Source organism: Abramis brama, assembly GCF_963993115.1.
Source record: "Abramis brama genome assembly, chromosome: 22".
Taxonomy (NCBI): domain Eukaryota; kingdom Metazoa; phylum Chordata; class Actinopteri; order Cypriniformes; family Leuciscidae; genus Abramis; species Abramis brama.
In genome coordinates, this window is record NC_139984.1 from 27,941,164 (window position 1) to 27,965,578 (window position 24,415).

Consider the following 24,415-nt stretch of genomic DNA (forward strand, 5'->3'; position numbering starts at 1 on the left):
TAATCAGAAAATCAGAAAATATTATCATTAAAGCATTAAACACATTTTATACAATACAATACAAAATAAAATAAATAATTTAAAATGTATTTAACATTTAAAAAATAAACAAAAAACATATACTTGTATTTAATACAATTTATTACAACTAATAAAAATAATGAATGAAATTGAACTTTAGCAAAAAGCTCTTGCAGACGGACAAGATTGATAGACAGACGCTGTTTGTTATATTCTGCACCTGTCCGCTAGAGGCTTTTGAACTAAGCGCGCTCTCTAATCTAATCCTCTCATGTGACGTCGGTGAAATGGCGGATCGGGATGGAAGCGACGTCTGTCAGAGTTCCAGCCAAGGTGAGTTTATTTATATAGTGTAAAGTTTGTCCTAAAGTACTATCCCGCTTCCAAACGAGTGTACCAAACTCTCCTCTATGTTTAAAGCTGGTTGGTTAAACTTGTCACGAAATAACACTTTTTTTAACCTCAGAAGCAGCGCGAGCCGGTCAGAGGAAAGGGATTAAATCAGTAAATCAGCCTAAAGCTGAGCCAAAGCACTTCCAGTTGGTGTTTACATCAGTGTTCACGCAGAAATCACCATTGGTTTATGTTTTTATATGACACTGGCTCTGTATAATTAGTTTAAACGCGTTAAAATGCCGTTGAAGCAGTTTTGAGCGGAGCACCTGTTACGTGCGCGCGCGCGTGTCCTACGCGATCACATCTGATGTTTTATCTCTGTTACTTGTGTTGTTGTTGTGTTATTTGTACAGTAAAATAAATACCGCGAAACCAGCTCAAAATAGCTAGGTGTTATCATACTATCTTAATGGGTTTTGTTTGTTGAGTGTTGAGTGAATCACGTCTGTAAATGTAATTACCCCGCCCGCGTAATCTTCATTCCCCTCTTATTATCTACTATAAAATTGTCTTATTCGTCTTAATCCTGGTGTCTAAATATGTCTGATCCAACCCATATCACTTCGAAAAACTATTGAAAATATATATGAGCTAAGGCAACTTTGGCAACATCAAAAAATGTTATGGCTTGTATGATATGACATGGTTTGTTTCGGACTAGTTTTGTTTTTGCATCAAGTCAGTAAACCATATCAGATTATGATGAATAAAGTTAGACTGATAGTTTGGTCAGGTAGATATCTGTCCATACCTAGATGAACCTTACCCAATTTTGTCTATTAACAGAGATATTACTTTCCCTTTCTGGCTCCAAACTCTACCTCACAGGGTTTTTTCTCAGTTGATTGTAGGCACAGACAACAACAGTGTTACTAGTTAAAGTGTAAGGTTACTGTCTGTTACTGGGGCTGGAGGGGCAAAGATTAGATTCCTGTGCCACCTCATTCTCTGTTATGAATGACACACATAAATCGAGTGATAGAGTAGTTGCATGATAGTGTTTCATAGATATATAGATTAATGTGCTAAATCTAAAGATATTTGACTCTTTTCATATTATCAACATCAGCTCATAACCCTACTTGCTTTGCTGATCAATATAAGCATTAAAGGGTTAGTTCACCCAAAAATATCCCATCATTTACTCACCCTCAAGCCATCCTAGGTGTATATGACATTCTTCTTTCAGCCAAACACAATCAAAGTGATATTAAAAATATCCTGACTCTTCCAAGCTTTATAATGGGAGTAAATGATACGTTGTGTCAGAGGTCACTCTTCCGCCTGAACTAGACTTGTGTACGGCCAGTGATTATAGTTTCTAAAGTTATAAATATGGATTTTTTTATTTTTTACAAAAATGGATTGCTTCAATTCAGAAGGCCTTTATTAACTAGCCTGACTACGTCAGACTTCGTACTTCCGCTCAATTTCAGTTTGCTTCTGTACTCAGTCTGAGACAGCGTCAGAGCTTTCCGTTTTCCTCCGGCCTGAAAACAGCCGGCCAATCAACGAACAGAGGGCGGGCTGAGAGCCGTGACGTAGACGCTGATTGTACCGTGGATGCGTAGATTTACTTCACATAATCTGCAAAAGTCGTTCATAGCCATGTTCACTTCAGTATTTTGCTCGATGGTTTTGTTTTCGCATCATACATGTGTTTACAGTGGAAGATAGATGCGGCTGAGCATGCGCATAACACACGCCATAACCAAATGTTATGTGATTGGCTTACGGGTAACCAATGATTTTAAACTTCAGACAAGCGCCCCCCCGCGAGAAAGAAAACGCTTTTCAATTATGCCATGCCAGACTCTGTCTACGAAGCAAAGCGAAGTAGCAGAGTTTGGTATTACCAGGCTATTTATTAACCTGTGCGCCTTATGGATTACTTTTATGATGGATGGATGTGCTTTTTTGGGCTTAATTTTTTTTTTTTTACCATTCACTCCCATTATAAAGCTAGGAAAAGCCAGTATATTACTTAATATAACTCAGATTGTGTTTGGTGAAAGTAATATACTCCTAGGATGGCTTGAGGGTGAGTAAATGATGATCATTTTCATTTTGAGGTGAACTAACACTTTAACTATCCCTTGTGTATACAATTTATAGTTTCCAATGTTTTTAAGTAAATTTCTAGTAAGTATTGTGTATTAGGGCATAATGGAATCAATTGTTTTTGTAATATGACTGAAACATGAGGTGTAGATGATGCTGCATCCTTTTCTATGAGAAGCTCTGATGTCGGCTTCATTGTAGCTATGCTAATTGTATCCCCCCCTCTCTGAATATTTGAATGAGTTAGCATCTAAATGAATCAGACCTTTCCATTTCTGAGTGCTTAATGCAAATTTCTTTCCATTTATTGGCTCAGGACAGTAAGCAATGTGAATAAATGACACATGAGTATAAATGCATTCAGTGTTACCAGATCTAATCTGAAATGGCCACGCAGTTCAAAAGCTGTTAATCTCACTTTCAGCGTTTGAATAGGCTACTGTATTTAATGTTTGCCAGTAAAGGTGGATGGCAATCATTACACGAATCTGTTTGCTTATGCAGTTTTATGGATTCGGTACACATATGTTTAGCAGGTATTGGCTTATTCGTGCAACATGCATTGAAGATTAGTGCTATAGTGCCTATCTCCTATACAGGTAGATATGTTAAATACCATAATATATCACACATGAGTTTCTTAACAGAATATGTGGGAATAATTGTGCGTATAATTTACTTATAATAGCCTTATTTATATTGGTGGTATAGTGGATTAAATTAGAAGGAGGATTTACATTAGCGATTTAAAGTGTATTCGACTGCGCACTGTTAAGTGTGTGGGAAAAAAAATGATCAGATTACCGTATTTCATTACTGCAGTTTTTGTGTTTGTGTGTTAGTCATATATGATGCTTTCAGTTTGCAGTAGGTCGTAGGTTGATGATCTTTACGTGTCATTCACCTGTTGGCTGTAAACTGATCAGCTGTTTCTCATTCATAAACACACATGCCCTTATCCACTGGCAGTAAACAGTGGGACACGAGCAATAACTTGTCTGATGGATTCAGTATTTTTTAGACTGATTCAAAAAACATAACTTTTCCAATGCATTAAAATTGGTATTTTATACAAATGTTCATTAACATGCTTTGTCCCCATCTAATAAACAAACAAACAAAAAGAACTGGCTCATTAGTCGTTTGTTTGTGAATCAGACTGTTTTGGATTTGCATGCAGCCAGCAAATACAACACAATGGAAGGACGTTGTCGTACCCAATCCTTTTGACTCATCACATTCAATTTGAGCAAACTCACAGCTCTTTTGATGTTCAAACACACTGTTAGATGACTAGGCGATCATCCCGACCCATCCCTAGTTTGAGCATCATTTGTTTGAGGGCATATGTGAGCCGCATCTAGTGTTTAAAGTACAATGTAAAACACACTTCTTCTCACTGCTAAAGGTGCGGTCACATTTATAGCGGCATATTGGCAAACTTTTGCTGACAAAAAGGTCCATTGTATGAAGCACAGCTCACAAAGAAGTCACTTTCCGTTGGTCTGTGTATTTGTTTGTGAACATTTGTGAGCTAGTGTTGAAATGTCTGAGGTGGGACGACTGTCTTATGGTGTGGTTGGATTTACCGTTGTTTGATTTCTGTGGGTCATTATCATTTCAGTGGGCAATAATTCATCTCTTTCCAGTCCATTTGATCCCACTACTCTGTAAGGGTGCTCCGATTGATTGGGCACCGACCGCATGGCCGATAATAGCTTTATATAGTTTGATTTGTGGTCTCTGTAAAGGCAGATCAGATGACGCAGAACTCGTGAGACAGTTTTTCAATGCACAGCTAAAATCGCTTCACTATATTCAGGGATCTGGCAGTTTTACCAAGTGTCTGAAAATGACAAGAAATTTGCAACATACTTTGCGGAGAGAGCGGATCGACATTGCATTAAGCCGTGAAAGTGAAACTGTTCCTCAAGCGGCTTTCTGTGCGTGCGAAGTGAGCTTTGATCTTCGGGTTCTCTTCTTGCCTAAACTATTAAATGCATGCACACAGAAATATGTCAAAATTCCCATCTTGGTGAGTATTAGGGATGTGATGGTGAGGATATTTTCCCACCGGTTAATCAACGTGTGAGAACACTGGGGGCTTTTAAATCGCTAGTAATTTGAAGGCGAAAGTTAAATGCGCAGGTAATGCATTAAATGCGCATTAATTCATAATGGTGTGGAGCAGAGCGAGCGTTTTCAGTTCTGTTCTGCTCGCTCCGCACCCGTGGACACGTGCGGCCTTGCGCATTTTAGTTTCACTTTCAAATTAGCGCCAATTTGGGGGCGGATTGCTTGAATGGTGAGTTCATCATTAGCCTATTATTCTTAATGAATAACACAACAACAAGTTGTGTACACAGTACAATGACAAATTCGCTTAAATAGGCGCTTTTACATATCGCTTTGACACCAAATATCCCGCCATTATCTCGTCAGTCAGCTCCTCGCTCTCGTGATAAATGAAATCTGACTCATGCTGCTGATCTGTGCTTCAACTCTCGTTCAGCTCACGATTTATTAAGCAGACATGTTCAGTTTTTTAATTGTAGTGACTGTTCTCTTTGAATTGGATTGGATCTGCGCATTCAGCCTTCGACACGTCGACTTTTTGGGGCTTTAGCTTATTCACCGTATCCCCCAGAGTTAGATAAGTCCATACATACCCTTCTCATCTCTGTGCGTGCCGTAACTCTGTCTGACGCACCCACCGCTAGCCTAGCTTAGCACAAAGACTGGAGGTAAATGGCTCCAGCTAGCATACTGCTCCCAATACGTGACAAAATAACGCCAACATTTTCCTATTTACATGTTGTGATTTGTATAGTCACAGCGTGTACAAATAACAAGGTCACATGAGACAGCCATCTTCTAACCGTATACATACTGGGAACTATATTCTCAGAAGGCGAAGCACTGCTACTTCTGCGGAGTGATTTACTCCAACTCTGAGCGAACTCTCTGCTCCTCACCACGGGGCTTCTCAGGTGCTGCGAGCAAATCACACCGCAGAAGTCACATGGTAGGCATACGGCAAAAACAACAACAACTGAACATGGAGGGGTTTGCAATTGAGATGTTGTCTTATTTAAATTTTACAACATGATAATGTGTAGCCGTGCACTGGACTGTGCGTCTTCTGACGCAGCGGCAGAACCGGAGGCTGGTATGCACAGCTTTTTTCCACGCTGTCGTCTCCGCCGGTTTTAAAATAGGTCTCCGTTATATTGTCATTTTCTGCTCGTCTGGCATTTTGCAACGACACAGCATTGTTTCGCCAGCGACTTTCAGCATGTTTACTATAACAAAGTCTGACGTTTACATTTTGCGTGGCGTGAGAAAGTCACACAAACCACACGAAATCCGAAACGGATTTCCAGTATTACGATTTGAATAGGATTTCAAACCACATATGGATGTAGCTTGAAACAGATTTTTACATTTCATGTCATTTTTATTTATTTTTTCTTTGCTGTTCACATTAGCTAATTCTGATCGGATTTCAATCGGATATGCACAAAAATCGGATTTTGACTGATAGTCTGAACGTAGCCAAAGAAAAAAAATCATTCACTGCTATTTAAGAGGGTTAATCTATATTTACTTTTTACAGTGAAGACTATGCAGTGTTGTTTTACATTTGATTACTGTCTGTTGAAAAAGTCTGTTCTGTTATTATTATCATTATTATTAATAATAATTTTACAGCAATGCTATATTTGTTAAACTCTAAGCTGTATAATCACCTCAAAGAAAGGGAATGGAATATATTATACACATGTTGCTTGCCAATAAATAAAGAGTTGGCAATTCATGATAATCTCTTATTTCTACGTTGGTGTTAAGAATAGTTGGCCTATTATTTATTTTGGTGATCGATATCGGCCAATACTGCTTTCAGTGATCGGTAATCATTGATTGGACCCAGAAATCCCGTTCGGAGCACCTTTACTATTCTCTGTGCCATAGCTGTCATGGTGTCCGTTAATCGGCTGGATCACCTTGCTGGTCTTCATACTGAATATTTCAGTAGGAAACAGAGAGCTGTGTGCGTGTGTAAGGCAGTGTTTCAGTGTATTTGTCAGTCTGTGTTACTTTCTCTACAAGGGCCTGAGAGAGAGCGAGAGAGAGAGAGAGAGAGGGCGAGACAGACCTGTAGAGAGACAGTGTCAGCATCAGCATCAGCAACTGGAGCAGTCGTGTCTCTCAGGCTTAAGGAGAAAGAGAGCCGGCCGTTTCTGTGGATTACAGGAGCGTCAGTAAGCTGGGCTGCACTGGAAGAGTTTTGGCTCATCTCTCTCTTTCCTTTCAATCTGTCTTGCCGCATCTTGCAGCTTTTACTGTGTCTGTCACTCTTCCCACTGCATGCTGTATTATCCGAGAAGATTCAGAGGAGATGTGTGGGGTGTTAGCTGTTAGCAGCACTGAGTACTGAGAGAGAGAGGAGAAGAGGGGAGAATGCCGGCCCCCCTCAGGATGAGAAGGGGGGCTTGTAGGTCGGCTATCCCGTCTCTCTCCACCATCGCTGAGGAAGAGGAGGGACAGCGCAGTCGCAAGAGACGCAGGAAAGGAGGAGGTATGTGGGAGGTCAGGATAGGAAAGATTAAAAAAGCTGATACAAGTCTCTCTGGGGTTTTGCTCTCAGGGGTGCTAAGCTAATAATTGGCCTATTAAGATGGTTTGATTGCATGTTTTGGTATCAGCTTTTGTTGTTAAAAGTTTGTATGTTTGACTTTGAACTGGTTGGTAGGATCAGATAACGGCATAGAAGTGCAGGGTTAAAGATGTGTGAATATTTATTATATTTTATTATGCTTAAACTTATGATGATAAGTTATATATAATTAGTACATTTGTTTGTTATTTTGAGAGACTACATGGAATATATCTTTTAAATTTACTTGTCACTATTGTAAAAGTGCAAAAAAACTAAAAAGGTGATTTAAAATGGTGAAACTTTGAAACCGTGAATAGTTACATCATCTAAATAATCTCTATAAATTTTAGTCTTGATGAAAACCATACAAAGTGCATACAATTCAAAATCTCTTGAGAATTCAGGACAACCTCATTTTAGAGCCCTGAATAATGTGCGTAATGAAAGTGTGGCCTTTAATACTCATTTGCTAATGTTTTGTGTCTGTCTGCATTGGCATTTCTTTTAGTCTATGGCTGTGTGTCAAAACTAAGTGAGCTACCAGCCGAGACAGCAGTTGTGGACATCAAAGATGTGAAGCTTAAAATGGCAATCTAGTTAGGCGGCTCACAAGGCTTTGAGATTGAGGCACCCTTTGCTCTTAACCACTCATGCGTTTGACCTAAATATAAAAATGCTTTGTTTATATTAAAATGTTTTTTTTTTACTTAGTTAATATTAGGTTTTTTAGTATCCTTGTAAGCTAATTTCTGCTAGTATCTGTGCACAAACACAAATATCATTGTTAGTTTTGTGAGTACAGAGTACAGAAAATGATGTCAGTCTATGGTGAGCGTTAACATCATATCTATTACACTAAATACAGGTGAGAAAAACACATTTATCCATCTTGAGTGTCTAGTGTTTCAGCACCACTTTGACTGATTAGGAAAAGATTTTTGCTCTCTTTTTGTTTTGTTAGGTGTGGCTGTTTTGCCCCACCCATTGTCGCCACAGTGGCAGATGACTGTCAAGTTGGACTGGATGTCCTAGGCTGTGGGTGGGTCACATGACCACCGGTAGGAGGAATGTAAACAGTAGCTTGGTTAGCTGACTGGAAGGCTCAACATAAAGGTGGATGCTTTTCAGACTAAAAGTATGAATTATGGATGTAGATTAATGCCAGTAAATTTCTGAGATTCAGACAGATCTCTTTTTATAGAAGAATCACGTAAGCTTTCTAATGACAATTAGCCTAAACCACCTCACATTTAAAATGTAAATCAAACACAAGTGCATGTGGATGTTAGCTCTTCAACCTATGAGGAATGACTCTTCACATGCTCTGATTTTGGTCACAAGACTGTGCAGTGTGGCTCAGCTGGGTCAAAAATCCCTCAGATCTCAAAACGCTGCTGCCTCACTGGAGCTAATGCTTCTGTTGCTCGAGTGAGTGACTCTCAACCCTTTTGTCTCCATTGTCCACAATAATATTTGAAGGCAACATGAGTTTTCCGGTTATTTGTGATTTACTGGATAAGGATGTTTAAATTTGTAAAAAAAAATTATAGATATTAAAACCTAGTAAAATTAGTCAAATGTATAGTAAATTCACAAAAAAAAAAGAAAGCCAAGTTATACGATTTTACTAATTAACTTGACTTTTCCAGGTCTATGGAAATCACGTTTAAAATTTGCCTACCTCATTTATCAAGGTTTTTCAAGACAGTGGGAACCCTGGTTCTGAAAAGTAAAAACAAAACAAGACAGTTGTTGACGGGGTGGATAAAAATAAGAAATTGATTTTTAGGTGTAGTATTTTATGTCATTTTGAGGCCCCCTTGCTAGTTTTTCCACTAGGCCCCCTAGTGGACCCCGGCCCCCGGCTCTAGACATTACAAACACTTACAATTAGGCTAAATAAAACTGAAATTTTGATATGTGATTAACAAATCACAAAGGCTACAATGTGCATTAAATTAATAGCCTGCATGTGCTGCGTATAGAGTGAAGCGTGGCTTTGTTTGTTTTTGTTTCCAGTGTCTCAGTTAACCCTGGGTCATTCTAAACCCCAGGTAAATGAAATCCTGGGTTATCCTGCCTCACGTTTCACAATGTTCATAATTTACCTGGGGTTAATAATTAATCCTGGATATTCGTAAGCTGACGTTTCACACTATACATTCCTAAACCCTGGGTTATTGTTCTTATTTGCTTATTTGCGGTGTCAGTGTCATTGATTGCAGCACAGAAATCAATGTGCTGTTTGCATAAAAGTTATAGCATTGCGCATCCTAGTATTGTCGAGGTTTATATTGAATGGGCATTTCGGAATATAAAGATAAGAATGAAACGGTCTCTTCTTCACTCAAATTTTCACAGTGTCAGTCAGCATTTGACTTTTTAGTTTTTTTTCTCAAATGCTGAATTTACTGTTTATATGGCCTACAAATGCAGTGTTTACGTGACTGTCCATAGCACGCAAATATGAGTACGCGATTGTTTGTCTGTTGCTAGCTGTAACATTCTGACACCGCATCGTTTCGGTGAAAAAGCATTGCTAAACATTGCTAAGTGTGAAACATTCCTTTACCTGGGATTAAAAGCGGTGTTTAGAACGACGATAACCTGGGGTTAAGTGCAATGTGAAAAGTCCTAGAGTGGCTCATTATGCAGTTAAAGTACTCCACATGAACTCTTCTCTGCATGTGCTGTGACTTTGGGTCACTTATAATGTGCATTTGAGAACACATGTTCCAACCATCTTCCAAAACGTCTAATGAGAAGCACGTGTAAACCAGCTTTTGTCAACAAGAGAGAAGCTAGTGGTTTTCTGCCAAAATAAAAGATTAATTGTGTAATATTTGAAAATGAAGAAATGTAGGCCTAAATTAAGGCATAGGCCTAAATATTAGTATTGTTCCACTGTAAAATACATTTATTTTTATTTTATTTTTCTTAAATACTTAAATATTTTACAGTAAAATAGTAAAATAAAATAGTTTATTTTTTCATAATATTTGTTTTTATTTCTATTTAATAATTTAATAAACTTTCCCCAAATCGTGCAGCTTTAGCTAGTTTTTCAATAATTGAGAAAGGACAGGTATTTGAGCTACTTCTGTTAGCTGTTGTTGAACAGGACATTTCTAGAATCACGCTTGTTAGTATGTAGTTGTCAACCCCAAATACTGAATGTTAACATAGCCTTATTCTGTACTGTTATTCTGTGTTAGTGTGCTACGGTTTCTCTCTTGTTCAGTTCCCAAAGTGTTCAGTTCACTGGATAAACTAGCACCCTGTTGTTTAGCAGGGGAGTAATTTTAGTCAGTGCACTAAATGTGTCTAAGCTGGTCATTGATCACTTGCTGAGAGAAAAACTGCATTCAACATAAGATTCAAATGTTACAGACAAAAAGATAGGTCTACTTTATTGATCCCCATGTCAAAATCCAACTCAAAATGACTGTCATTTCACATTGTTTTGATGAGTCATAACTGAGAGGCCTGAATATTTGGTGGCTTAAAATCCTGCAGATGTTGTCACACACGCTCTGGAATGACGAATAGGGCCCTATCTTACACCCGGCGCAATGCAGCGCCAAGCACGACGCAAGTGTTTTTTGCTAGTTTCAGCCTGACGCAATTATCATTTTCACGTCCTGCCCCACGTTGTTTAAATAGCAAATGCATTTGCGCCCATTTGTGCGCCCATGGGCGTGCTGGTCTGAAAACGAGGTGTGTTCGGGCGCATTGTTGGAGGGTTGCTATTTTGAGGTACAGAAATAGACTGCGCTGACCAACTGAAACCTGGTCTAAAGTCAATGGTGCAAATTATTATTATTTTTGTTATTTAAAGAGCACGTTATTAATGTGCGCCTATAGGCGGGTCCACAACACGTGTACACTCTGCTTATTAAACACACAGGGACGCACAGCAGCACACAAACATGCCAAATATTGAAATGAAAAGGATTACAATGTAAAAAATTATTATGGTGTACATAAAGATATGGTGGAATCCAGCTTGTCCCGTAGATGGTCTACTTGCGCGCTTTAACCTCGCGCACGAGCAGTTCCGTTTGCGCTCTGGAGACTCGTTCGGTCTTGTATCAAATTCCGTCACATAAATAGTGAATCTGCCATGGCACGAGTGCAACTGACATTTAAAGGGAATGGGAGATGAGACTCTGATTGGTTTAACGCACGTAAATCCCAAAACACACCCATTACTCATTAAGAGAATAGGGACAACCCTTTTAGACCATGCGCCTGGCGCGCCAACCATTTTTCCTGTTGTTAAACTAGCAAAAGTGGATTCGGACACGCCCTAAGTGAACCTGCACCATGCGCTTAGATCGTTAAAATAGGGCCCATAGTGTTAAATTGCGCTTTTTCTGAATTGTCTTGTACTGGTTGGTGAGGGTAATGCTCTCTCTTCCTCTCTCTGTGAGCTTAGCATTAGCCACTGCTAAGCTGCTCAGATCTCTGAGCCTTCCCGCTCCAATACACTCAAACACACACACACACACACTCACACACATACATACACACTTATCCTTGTGCCATGTGGAGAATTGCACTAATCGCTGATCTCTCTCTCTCTCTCTCTCTCTCTCTCTCTCTCTCTCTCTCTCTATAATCTTGCTTTTTTTTGTGCACCGCACACACAGCAATCACACACAATTGTGATTTGTAATCTGACTTTTACATGCTCAAAGCGGGGATCTACTGTCTCCTCTCGATCAGTCTCAGATTGAAGGGGTGTGGTGAAAGTCTCATCCATGTCTCCATCACATATTCCTCTCTTTTATTTGTCAATGAATCAGCACACACATTTTCGTCAGCCTGTGATGGATGTCTCGTCCTTTGGACTTTTGTGTATGCGTGAGGCTTGGGTCTGATGTATTGGATTAGGATTTCTTCTTTGGCAATGTAGACGAGTTTTGCATGGGGTTTTCCAAAATTCTCCAAAACCATGAGTGAAATTCAAGGTAAGAGCTGTCAGTGATGTGCAGTTCACCATTTCTTAGAGCAGGGGTTTAAGCTTTTTAATGCCAAGATCCCCCAATTATGTAAATGTATCTAAAATATAAAGGCTAGGCTATATTAATGCATACAGACCCATTTATATTGTGTGTGGACAAATCGTAAGCATAAACATCAATTGACTATTTTTTGTAATTGTGAAAATTATTATTAAAAAAAAAAAAAAAAAAAAAATATATATATATATATATATATATATATATATATATATATATATATATATATATATATATATATATATATATATATATACATTTTAATTTCACAATATAATTTCTGAAAAACATTTTTGTAATGCTTTTCATTTAGAATATGCATATTTTGGTTATTTTTTTGCTGTTAAAGTGCATTAAAAAAATAATTTAAGTTTTCTGTGGACCCCCTAAACCTTGAGGTCCTCTTTGAAAACCCCTGTGCTAAAGAAGTAAACTGATTCTTTGGTCTTGTATAGGTCATGAAGGTCAACAGAAGTTATTAAAGTTGAGCTTTCTAGCACTAAACGAAGCAGTATGTTTCTCATAAAAATGAAACATGTAAGTGTTCAAGTTTAACTGTTTAGTTGAGTTGGTTGCTAAAGTTAATCAAACAGAAGGTGCCTCAGTCCTGTTGTAGTCAGGATTGTGTTTGTAGACATGATTGTTTAAAGGCTTGGTTACAAGGTGTGTATAATTTAAACTTCCTTATTAAATAACTCCACCAACAGTAGCTGTTCAGTTTGGATACCTTGCACTCTCCTTCCAGTCTCTTCTGAACTCTTCTCTCTCTTCATTAAGGCTCCAGGTGAAGGGTTGCCAGTAGGGGTGTACGATACACTCATGTCACAATTCGATACATATCACGATAGTGAACTCACAATAATATATTACTGCGATACTCTAAAGACATAAAGTAAAAGGTTAACTATAAAAATCAAAGAAATGATCGGCCAACTGATCGATTATCAAAATAATCATTAGTTGCAGCCACTTTGAATGAACTGTTTAATGCGGTGCATTAATATTTTGCTCATTGCACCCTCTTTGTGGCCTCAGGAGACAAGCCGAAAGCTTTTTTCCCCCTTACTGAAATTATGCCTCTTAATATGATTATATAGGGGTGGGCGCTATATCGGTATAAACATGACTACCGGTATTATGTTGTGCCATGATATGGATTTTGCTATACCGTGAATACCGTTACATATTCATGAATTCTAATTTTGCATTTATATACTGTTTTGTTAAATTGTGTCCTTACCACACAGCGCATCTGAAAAAATAGCTGATGTGGGAAAGTGCATCATCCAATTTGTCCTAAACATGAGCCATGCTTTATATTAAGGGCTTTAAAATAACTGGTAAGATATAACGCGTATAGTTTAAGCGGCTTGCCCCGTCAGATGCTCTGACAGATACATGTGCGCGCCAAACCGACGGAGCGCAATAGAATAGGAGCAAAATAATTCTGACTAAAATATACATATTGCTAAAATATTTGTTGTTGGACAATAAATGTGCCATATGTTGAATTTTAAACCTACAAGTAAGTGTATTTCTATGATAGCAGTAACTCTAAGGTGACTATTGTATTGGGGTAATCAAATGTAGGTTAATTAGTCTGTGCTTTTGATTTTGTATTTTTATTTTTAGTGTAGTGAATTTAAAAATAAAACAATGTTAGAATGTTAGAATGTTAGAATGCAATGTGATTTTTGCACATAATATACCAGAGCCTACATGGTTTACTATATTTGTTTTCACAGCCTTCAATATGAACATTGTTTGTAGGACAACACTGGGCAGGATGTGAACTAAAAAAATAAATACAGATATTTTCTTTTAATCCAAGTAGAAAAATTTAGAAAATACAGATATACCGCCATTCAACCAAAAAAATAGAGATATGATTTTTTGGCCGTATCGGCCAGCCCTATAATTAGGGGCCAAGCACCGAAGGTGCGGAGGCACCTATTGTATCTGTTCCCGTTCTTATTAGGGGCCAAGCACCGAAGGTGCGGAGGCACCTATTGTATCTGTTCCCGTTCTTATTAGGGGCCAAGCACCGAAGGTGCGGAGGCACCTATTGTATCTGTTCCGTTTCTTATTATTATTATTATTATTATTATTATTATTATTATTATTATTATTATTCTTCCGCTCTGGGAGTCTATGGCAGCCCATAGAACCGATTGCGGGAAAGTTGTTTTGGTTTGACATTCTGATAGAGGACAGTCCCAACATTAAATACACCAATTTTGGTGTTTCTAAGTCATTCCCTCTAGCGCCACCACCTGTCCAAAATTTCACTTTTACTTTGCTAATAACTTTTGAACCGTAAGGCCAATCAACAAAATTATTTTTTCCTCTGATTCCTGAGCTCATGGCGATTCGATTGCACCCTATGACGTCATTTTCCGTCATAAAAATATGGCCGCCATCTTGAATTTTCAAAAAAAGCTACTTTTTCGAACTCGTCCTAGACGGTTTGTCCGATTTGACAACCAAACTTGGTACTTGTACTCACAAGCATGACCTGAGGCTACATGCTGTGTTTCGGCGCAGCGCCACCTACTGGTCCGGAGATATGAAAAATGGCTATTTTTGCTTATAACTTCTGAACAGTTTGTCCAAAAATCATAAAATTGGTCTCGTTAGATTCAGGGCAACATGCCAAGTCGACTGATATCCAATTTGACCATATCAGTCATTTTGGCTGTCGGCCATTTTGAATTTTGTGCTAAAATTCTGTATTTTATGAACGCATGAACGGATTGTTACGAAACGTGGTATGGGTCATCAGCACAATGCCCTGAATGAGCCTGAGAAGTTTCGAAACAGCGCCACCTAGTGGTGAATTTTTTTTTTCAAATGCTTATAACTTTGGGTGTGGTTGACTTATTTTCACGAAACTCATCTTTTTAGACTCCTGAATCGTTGCCGAGTCCTACGATACCAAACATGCTAGGTTTCGCCTTACGGTTTGTGTAGCGTTGTGATTTAGCGCTTAAAAAACATTTGGCTATATCTTTGAAACCGCTAGTCCGATCGAGACGAAACCACCGTCAGAAGTTTGGAAACATAGGTCGATAGCTATACGCCAATGCCCAAATGCGAAAATATTGATGTTTAGGGGTACTAATTTCCAATCAAAGTCATGTGTCAGCCATTTTTTTCGTGTTTTTTCATATAAATGTCTATAACTCCGAAGCGAATTGAGATATTTTCACCAAAATTGACACACATATGTATGGGCTCACTCTGAGGACACGTAAAAAAAATTGTGGGACTGAGCCTCTTGGTGGCGCTATAATTGAACAAAATATGAAATTCCCATTGACTTCAATACAGTTTTGTGAAATAAAATGCTATACTAAACAAATGCATTGGTGTAATATTACGAAACTCAGATTGTGTCATCAGCACCATCCCCTGAAGGCAACCAAAATATTTCAAGACAGCGCCACCTAGTGGTCAAAAGTTATAACAAAATTTCCAAAAAGGCTAATAACTTTTGAATAAATCTGGCTATTGAAATGCCACGGGTCTTAATAGATTCCTTGGGTCAAGCCGAGAACATAGATACCAAGTTTTCCTTATTTGGCCAAAATTCCTGTCCGCCATCTTGATTTTCATTCAAAACCTACTTTTTCGAACTCCTCCTAGACCGTTTGTCCGATTTTCACCAAAATCGAATCGTATCATCTCCAGACTGTGCCGACAAAAAGTTATGGATTTCGTGTCGATTGATGAAACCGTTTTCGTATAGCACAGCAGCAAAGTTGAGGCATGATGCCAAAATGACTATTCAGGCTTTATATCTGCAATGCCTCGACATATTGACACAAAACTTTGTATGTGTCACTGTCTCCTTACTCTGACCACACCACATCAATTTCGTAACAGCGCCACCTTTTGGTCAAAAGTGACAATCCATTAAATCATATTTTGAATCACTTTTTACATGATTTTTCAGCCATTTCGCCTAAAATCCTCTTTAAATGTCTTTAATTGCTCATTGTTGCAGTTGGTCTGACACTTTCAGACATGTTGGCATGTCTTGTCGTCTTATTCTGCTTGGCCCCGGTAATTGCTGCTTGCAGCTATATTTATTATTATTATTCTTCCGCCATGGGAGTCTATGGCAGCCCATAGAACCGATTGCGGGAAAGTTGTTTTGGTTTGACATTCTGATAGAGGACCGTCTCAACATTAAATACACCAATTTTGGTGTTTCTAAGTCATTCCCTCTAGCGCCACCACCTGTCCAAAGTTTCACTTTTATTTTGCTAATAACTTTTGAACCGTAAGGCCAATCAGCGAAATTCTTTTTTCCTCTGATTCTTGAGCTCATGGCGATTCGATTGCACCCTATGACGTCATTTGCCGTCATAAAAATATGGCCGCCATCTTGAATTTTCAAAAAAAGCTACTTTTTCGAACTCGTCCTAGACGGTTTGTCCGATTTGCACGAAAATTGAACCAGATCATCTTCAGGTAGTGCTGACAAAAAGTTATGGAATTCAAATGGATTCGTCAAACCGTTTTCAATAAACGCACAAATACATTTTACGTAGCGCTAGCAAAAACAGTCGTAAGGCCGTATCTCCGCAACGGTTTATCGTATTCAGACCAAACTTGGTACTTGTACTCACAAGCATGACCTGAGGCTACATGCTGTGTTTCGGCGCAGCGCCACCTACTGGTCCGGAGATATGAAAAATGGCTATTTTTGCTTATAACTTCTGAACAGTTTGTCCAAAAATCATACAATTGGTCTCGTTAGATTCAGGGCAACATGCCGAGTCGACTGATATCCAATTTGACCATATCGGTCATTTTGGCTGTCGGCCATTTTGAATTTTGTGCTAAAATTCTGTATTTTATGAACGCATGAACGGATTGTTACGAAATGTGGTATGGGTCATCAGCACAATGCCCTGAATGAGCCTGAGAAGTTTCGAAACAGCGCCACCTAGTGGTGAATTTTTTTTTTCAAATGCTTATAACTTTGGGTGTGGTCGACTTATTTTCACGAAACTCATCTTTTTAGACTCCTGAATCGTTGCCGAGTCCTACGATACCAAACATGCTAGGTTTCGCCTTACGGTTTGTGTAGCGTTGTGATTTAGCGCTTAAAAAACATTTGGCTATATCTTTGAAACCGCTAGTCCGATCGAGACGAAACCACCGTCAGAAGTTTGGAAACATAGGTCGATAGCTATACGCCAATGCCCAAATGCGAAAATATTGATGTTTAGGGGTACTAATTTCCAATCAAAGTCATGTGTCAGTCATTTTTTTCGTGTTTTTTCATATAAATGTCTATAACTCCGAAGCGAATTGAGATATTTTCACCAAAATTGACACACATATGTATGGGCTCACTCTGAGGACACGTAAAAAAAATTGTGGGACTGAGCCTCTTGGTGGCGCTATAATTGAACAAAATATGAAATTCCCATTGACTTCAATACAGTTTTGTGAAATAAAATGCTATACTAAACAAATGCATTGGTGTAATATTACGAAACTCAGATTGTGTCATCAGCACCATCCCCTGAAGGCAACCAAAATATTTCAAGACAGCGCCACCTAGTGGTCAAAAGTTATAACAAAATTTCCAAAAAGGCTAATAACTTTTGAATAAATCTGGCTATTGAAATGCCACGGGTCTTAATAGATTCCTTGGGTCAAGCCGAGAACATAGATACCAAGTTTTCCTTATTTGGCCAAACTTCCTGTCCGCCATCTTGATTTTCATTCAAAACCTACTTTTTCTAACTCCTCCTAGACCGTTTGTCCGATTTTCACCAAAATCGAATCGTATCATCTCCAGACTGTGCCGACAAAAAGTTATGGATTTCGTGTCGATTGATGAAACCGTTTTTGTATAGCACAGCAGCAAAGTTGAGGCATGATGCCAAAATGACTATTCAGGCTTTATATCTGCAATGCCTCGACATATTGACACAAAACTTTGTATGTGTCACTGTCTCCTTACTCTGACCACACCACATCAATTTCGTAACAGCGCCACCTTTTGGTCAAAAGTGACAATCCATTAAATCATATTTTGAATCACTTTTTACATGATTTTTCAGCCATTTCGCCTAAAATCCTCTTTAAATGTCTTTAATTGCTCATTGTTGCAGTTGGTCTGACACTTTCAGACATGTTGGCATGTCTTGTCGTCTTATTCTGCTTGGCCCCGGTAATTGCTGCTTGCAGCTATATTTATTATTATTCTTCTTCTTCCGCCATGGGAGTCTATGGCAGCCCATAGAACCGATTGCGGGAAAGTTGTTTTGGTTTGACATTCTGATAGAGGACAGTCCCAACATTAAGTACACCAATTTTGGTGTGTCTAAGTCATTCCCTCTAGCGCCACCACCTGTCCAAAGTTTCACTTTTACTTTGCTAATAACTTTTGAACCGTAAGGCCAATCAGCGAAATCCTTTTTTCCTCTGATTCCTGAGCTCATGACGATTCGATTGCACCCTATATCGTCATTTTCCGTCATAAAAACATGGCCGCCATTTTGAATTTTCCTAAAAAGGTACTTTTTCGAACTCGTCCTAGACGGTTTGTCCGATTTGCACGAAAATTGAATCGGATCATCTTCAGGCAGGGTTGACAAAAAGTTATTAAAATCTTGTTGATTCGTCAAACCGTTTTCGATAAACGCTCGAACAAATTTTACGTAGCGCTTGCAAAAACAGTCGTAAGGCTGTATCTCCGCAACGGCTTATCGTATTCAGACCAAACTTGGTACATGTACTCACAAGCATGACCTGAGGCTACATGCTGCGTTTCGGCACAGCGCCACCTACAGGTCCGGAGATATGAAAAATGGCTATTTTTGCTTATAACTTCTGAACAGTTTGTCCAAAAATCATAAAATTGGTCTTGATAGATTCAGGGCGTCATGCCGAGTCGACTGATATCCAATTTTGCCATATCGGCCAATTTGACTGTCGGCCATTTTGAATTTTGTGCTAAAATGCTGTATTTTAACAACGCATGAACGGATTGTTACGAAACTTGGTATGGGTCATCAGCACGATGTCCTGAAGGAGTGTGAGAAGTTTCAAAACAGCGCCACCTAGTGGTGAATTTTTTTTTTCAAATGCTTATAACTTTGGGTGTGATCGACTTATTTTCACGAAACTCATCTCATTGGACTCCTGAATCGTTGCCGAGTCCAACGATACCAAACATGTTAGGTTTCGCCTAACGGTTTGTGTAGCATTGTGATTTAGCGCTTAAAAAACATTAGGCTATATCTTCGAAACCGTTTGTCCGATTGAGACGAAACCACCGTCAGAAGTTTGGAATCATAGCTTGTTAACTATACGCTAATGCCCAAATGTGAAAATATTGATGTTTAGGGGTAGTAATATTCAATCAAAGTCATGTGTCAGTAATTTTTTACGTGTTTTTTCATATAAATGTCTATAACTCCGAAGCAAATTGAGATTTTTGCACCAAAATCGACACATATATGTATGGGCTCACTCTGATGACACATAAAAAAAATGGTGGGACTGAGCCTCTTGGTGGCGCTATAATAGAACAAAACATGAAATTCCCATTGATTTCAATAGAGTTTTGTGAAATAAAATGCTATACTAAACAAATGCATTGGTGTAATATTACGAAACTCAGAATGTGCCTTCAGCACCATCCCCTGAAGGTACTCAAAATATTTCGAAACAGCGCCACCTAGTGGTCAAAAGTTATAACAAAATTTCCAAAAAGGCTAATAACTTTTGAATAAATCTATCTATTGAAATGCCACTGGTCTTAATAGATTCCTTGGGTCAAGCCGAGAACATAGATACCAAGTTTTCCTTATTTGGCCGAACTTCCTGTCCGCCATCTTGATGTTCAGTCAAAACCTACTTTTTCGAACTCCTCCTAGACCGTTTGTCCGATTTTCACCAAAATCGAATCGTATCATCTCCAGACCGTGCCGACTAAAAGTTATGGATTTCGTGTCGATAGACGAAACCGTTTTCGTATAGCGCAGCAGCAAAGTTGAGGCATGATGCTAATAGCACTATTCAGGCTTTATCTCTGCAATGCCTTGACATATTGACACCAAACTTTGTATGTGTCATTGTCACTTCACTCTGACCACATCACATCAGTTTTGTAACTGCGCCACCTATTGGTCGAAAGTGATAATCCATAAAATCATATTTTTAATTATTGTTTCTATGATTTTTCAGGCATTTTGCATAAAATCCTCTTTAAAGTCTTTAATTGCTCATTGCCGCAGTTGGTCTGACACTTTCAGACATGTTGGCATGTCTTGTCGTCTTATTCTGCTTGGCCCCGGTAATTGCTGCTTGCAGCTATATTTATTAGGGGCCAAGCACCGAAGGTGCGGAGGCACCTATTGTATCTGTTCCCGTTCTTATTATTATTATTCTTCTTCTTCCGCCATGGGAGTCTATGGCAGCCCATAGAATCGATTGCGGGAAAGTTGTTTTGGTTTGACATTCTGATAGAGGACAGTCCCAACATTAAGTACACCAATTTTGGTGTGTCTAAGTCATTCCCTCTAGCGCCACCACCTGTCCAAAGTTTCACTTTTACTTTGCTAATAACTTTTGAACCGTAAGGCCAATCAGCGAAATCCTTTTTTCCTCTGATTCCTGAGCTCATGACGATTCGATTGCACCCTATATCGTCATTTTCCGTCATAAAAACATGGCCGCCATTTTGAATTTTCCTAAAAAGGTACTTTTTCGAACTCGTCCTAGACGGTTTGTCCGATTTGCACGAAAATTGAATCGGATCATCTTCAGGCAGGGGTGACAAAAAGTTATTAAAATCTTGTTGATTCGTCAAACCGTTTTCGATAAACGCTCGAACAAATTTTACGTAGCGCTTGCAAAAACAGTCGTAAGGCTGTATCTCCGCAACGGTTTATCGTATTCAGACCAAACTTGGTACATGTACTCACAAGCATGACCTGAGGCTACATGCTGCGTTTCGGCACAGCGCCACCTACAGGTCCGGAGATATGAAAAATGGCTATTTTTGCTTATAACTTCTGAACAGTTTGTCCAAAAATCATAAAATTGGTCTTGATAGATTCAGGGCGTCATGCCGAGTCGACTGATATCCAATTTTGCCATATCGGCCATTTTGACTGTCGGCCATTTTGAATTTTGTGCTAAAATGCTGTATTTTAACAACGCATGAACGGATTGTTACGAAACTTGGTATGGGTCATCAACACGATGTCCTGAAGGAGTGTGAGAAGTTTCGTAACAGCGCCACCTAGTGGTGAATTTTTTTTTTCAAATGCTTATAACTTTGGGTGTGATCGACTTATTTTCACGAAACTCATCTCATTGGACTCCTGAATCGTTGCCGAGTCCAACGATACCAAACATGTTAGGTTTCGCCTAACGGTTTGTGTAGCGTTGTGATTTAGCGCTTAAAAAACATTAGGCTATATCTTCGAAACCGCTTGTCCGATCGAGACGAAACCACCGTCAGAAGTTTGGAAACATAGGTCGATAGCTATACGCCAATGCCCAAATGCGAAAATATTGATGTTTAGGAGTAGTAATATTCAATCAAAGTCATGTGTCAGTCATTTTTTACGTGTTTTTTCATATAAATGTCTATAACTCCGAAGCAAATTGAGATTTTTGCACCAAAATCGACACATATATGTATGGGCTCACTCTGAGGACACGTAAAAAAAATGGTGGGACTGAGCCTCTTGGTGGCGCTATAATAGAACAAAACATGGAATTCCCATTGACTTCAATACAGTTTTGTGAAATAAAATGCTATACTAAACAAATGCATTGGTGTAATATTACCAAACTCAGAATGTGTCATCAGCACCATCCCCTGAAGGCAACCAAAATATTTCAAGACAGCGCCACCTAGTGGTCAAAAGTTATAACAAAATTTCCAAAAAGGCTAATAACTTTTGAATAAATCTGGCTATTGAAATGCCACGGGTCTTAATAGATTCCTTGGGTCAAGCCGAGAACATAGATACCAAGTTTTCCTTATTTGGCCAAACTTCCTGTCCGCCATCTTGATTTTCATTCAAAACCTACTTTTTCGAACTCCTCCTAGACCGTTTGTCCGATTTTCACCAAAATCGAATCGTATCATCTCCAGACTGTGCCGACAAAAAGTTATGGATTTCGTGTCGATTGATGAAACCGTTTTCGTATAGCACAGCTGTAAAGTTGAGGCATGATGCCAAAATGACTATTCAGGCTTTATATCTGCAATGCCTCGACATATTGACACAAAACTTTGTATGTGTCACTGTCTCCTTACTCTGACCACACCACATCAATTTCGTAACAGCGCCACCTTTTGGTCAAAAGTGACAATCCATTAAATCATATTTTGAATCACTTTTTACATGATTTTTCAGCCATTTCGCCTAAAATCCTCTTTAAATGTCTTTAATTGCTCATTGTTGCAGTTGGTCTGACACTTTCAGACATGTTGGCATGTCTTGTCGTCTTATTCTGCTTGGCCCCGGTAATTGCTGCTTGCAGCTATATTTAGGGGCCAAGCACCGAAGGTGCGGAGGCACCTATTGTATCTGTTCCGTTTCTTATTATTATTATTATTATTATTAGGGGCCAAGCACCGAAGGTGCGGAGGCACCTATTGTATCTGTTCCCGTTCTTATTATTATTCTTCTTCTTCTTCTTCTTCTTCTTCTTCTTCCGCCATGGGAGTCTATGGCAGCCCATAGAACCGATTGCGGGAAAGTTGTTTTGGTTTGACATTCTGATAGAGGACCGTCTCAACATTAAATACACCAATTTTGGTGTTTCTAAGTCATTCCCTCTAGCGCCACCACCTGTCCAAATTTTCACTTTTATTTTGCTAATAACTTTTGAACCGTAAGGCCAATCAGCGAAATTCTTTTTTCCTCTGATTCCTGAGCTCATGGCGATTCGATTGCACCCTATGACGTCATTTGCCGTCATAAAAATATGGCCGCCATCTTGAATTTTCAAAAAAAGCTACTTTTTCGAACTCGTCCTAGACGGTTTGTCCGATTTGCACGAAAATTGAACCAGATCATCTTCAGGTAGTGCTGACAAAAAGTTATGGAATTCAAATGGATTCGTCAAACCGTTTTCGATAAACGCACGAATACATTTTACGTAGCGCTAGCAAAAACAGTCGTAAGGCCGTATCTCCGCAACGGTTTATCGTATTCAGACCAAACTTGGTACTTGTACTCACAAGCATGACCTGAGGCTACATGCTGTGTTTCGGCGCAGCGCCACCTACTGGTCCGGAGATATGAAAAATGGCTATTTTTGCTTATAACTTCTGAACAGTTTGTCCAAAAATCATAAAAGTGGTCTCGTTAGATTCAGGGCAACATGCCGAGTCGACTGATATCCAATTTTGCCATATCAGTCATTTTGGCTGTCGGCCATTTTGAATTTTGTGCTAAAATTCTGTATTTTATGAACGCATGAACGGATTGTTACGAAACGTGGTATGGGTCATCAGCACGATGCCCTGAATGAGCCTGAGAAGTTTCGAAACAGCGCCACCTAGTGGTGAATTTTTTTTTTCAAATGCTTATAACTTTGGGTGTGGTCGACTTATTTTCACGAAACTCATCTTTTTAGACTCCTGAATCGTTGCCGAGTCCTACGATACCAAACATGCTAGGTTTCGCCTTACGGTTTGTGTAGAGTTGTGATTTAGCGCTTAAAAAACATTTGGCTATATCTTTGAAACCGCTAGTCCGATCGAGACGAAACCACCGTCAGAAGTTTGGAAACATAGGTCGATAGCTATACGCCAATGCCCAAATGCGAAAATATTGATGTTTAGGGGTACTAATTTCCAATCAAAGTCATGTGTCAGTCATTTTTTTCGTGTTTTTTCATATAAATGTCTATAACTCCGAAGCGAATTGAGATATTTTCACCAAAATTGACACACATATGTATGGGCTCACTCTGAGGACACGTAAAAAAAATTGTGGGACTGAGCCTCTTGGTGGCGCTATAATTGAACAAAATATGAAATTCCCATTGACTTCAATACAGTTTTGTGAAATAAAATGCTATACTAAACAAATGCATTGGTGTAATATTACGAAACTCAGATTGTGTCATCAGCACCATCCCCTGAAGGCAACCAAAATATTTCAAGACAGCGCCACCTAGTGGTCAAAAGTTATAACAAAATTTCCAAAAAGGCTAATAACTTTTGAATAAATCTGGCTATTGAAATGCCACGGGT

The 24,415-nt window shown here is 38.9% G+C and overlaps 1 protein-coding gene across 18 annotated transcripts in view; it reads left to right on the top strand.

Moving 5' to 3' along the window:
- Positions 1-280: 280 nt before the first annotated feature.
- The window catches only part of map7b (microtubule-associated protein 7b), a 137,412-nt gene continuing 113,277 nt past the window's right edge, over positions 281-24,415 (top strand). For 10 of the 18 annotated variants that reach the window (XR_014604065.1, XM_084098220.1, XM_084098204.1 and 7 more), the window contains exon 1: positions 5,959-7,057. Coding sequence is in view for 17 of the 18 variants with exons in the window: in XM_084098220.1 (XP_083954346.1) it covers positions 6,940-7,057 (118 nt within the window). In the remaining variant the exon portion in view is untranslated. Of the gene's footprint in view, positions 355-5,958; positions 7,058-11,852; positions 12,112-24,415 lie in introns of those variants that run through there. The other 8 variants (XM_084098214.1, XM_084098205.1, XM_084098207.1 and 5 more) reach the window with 3 other exon arrangements.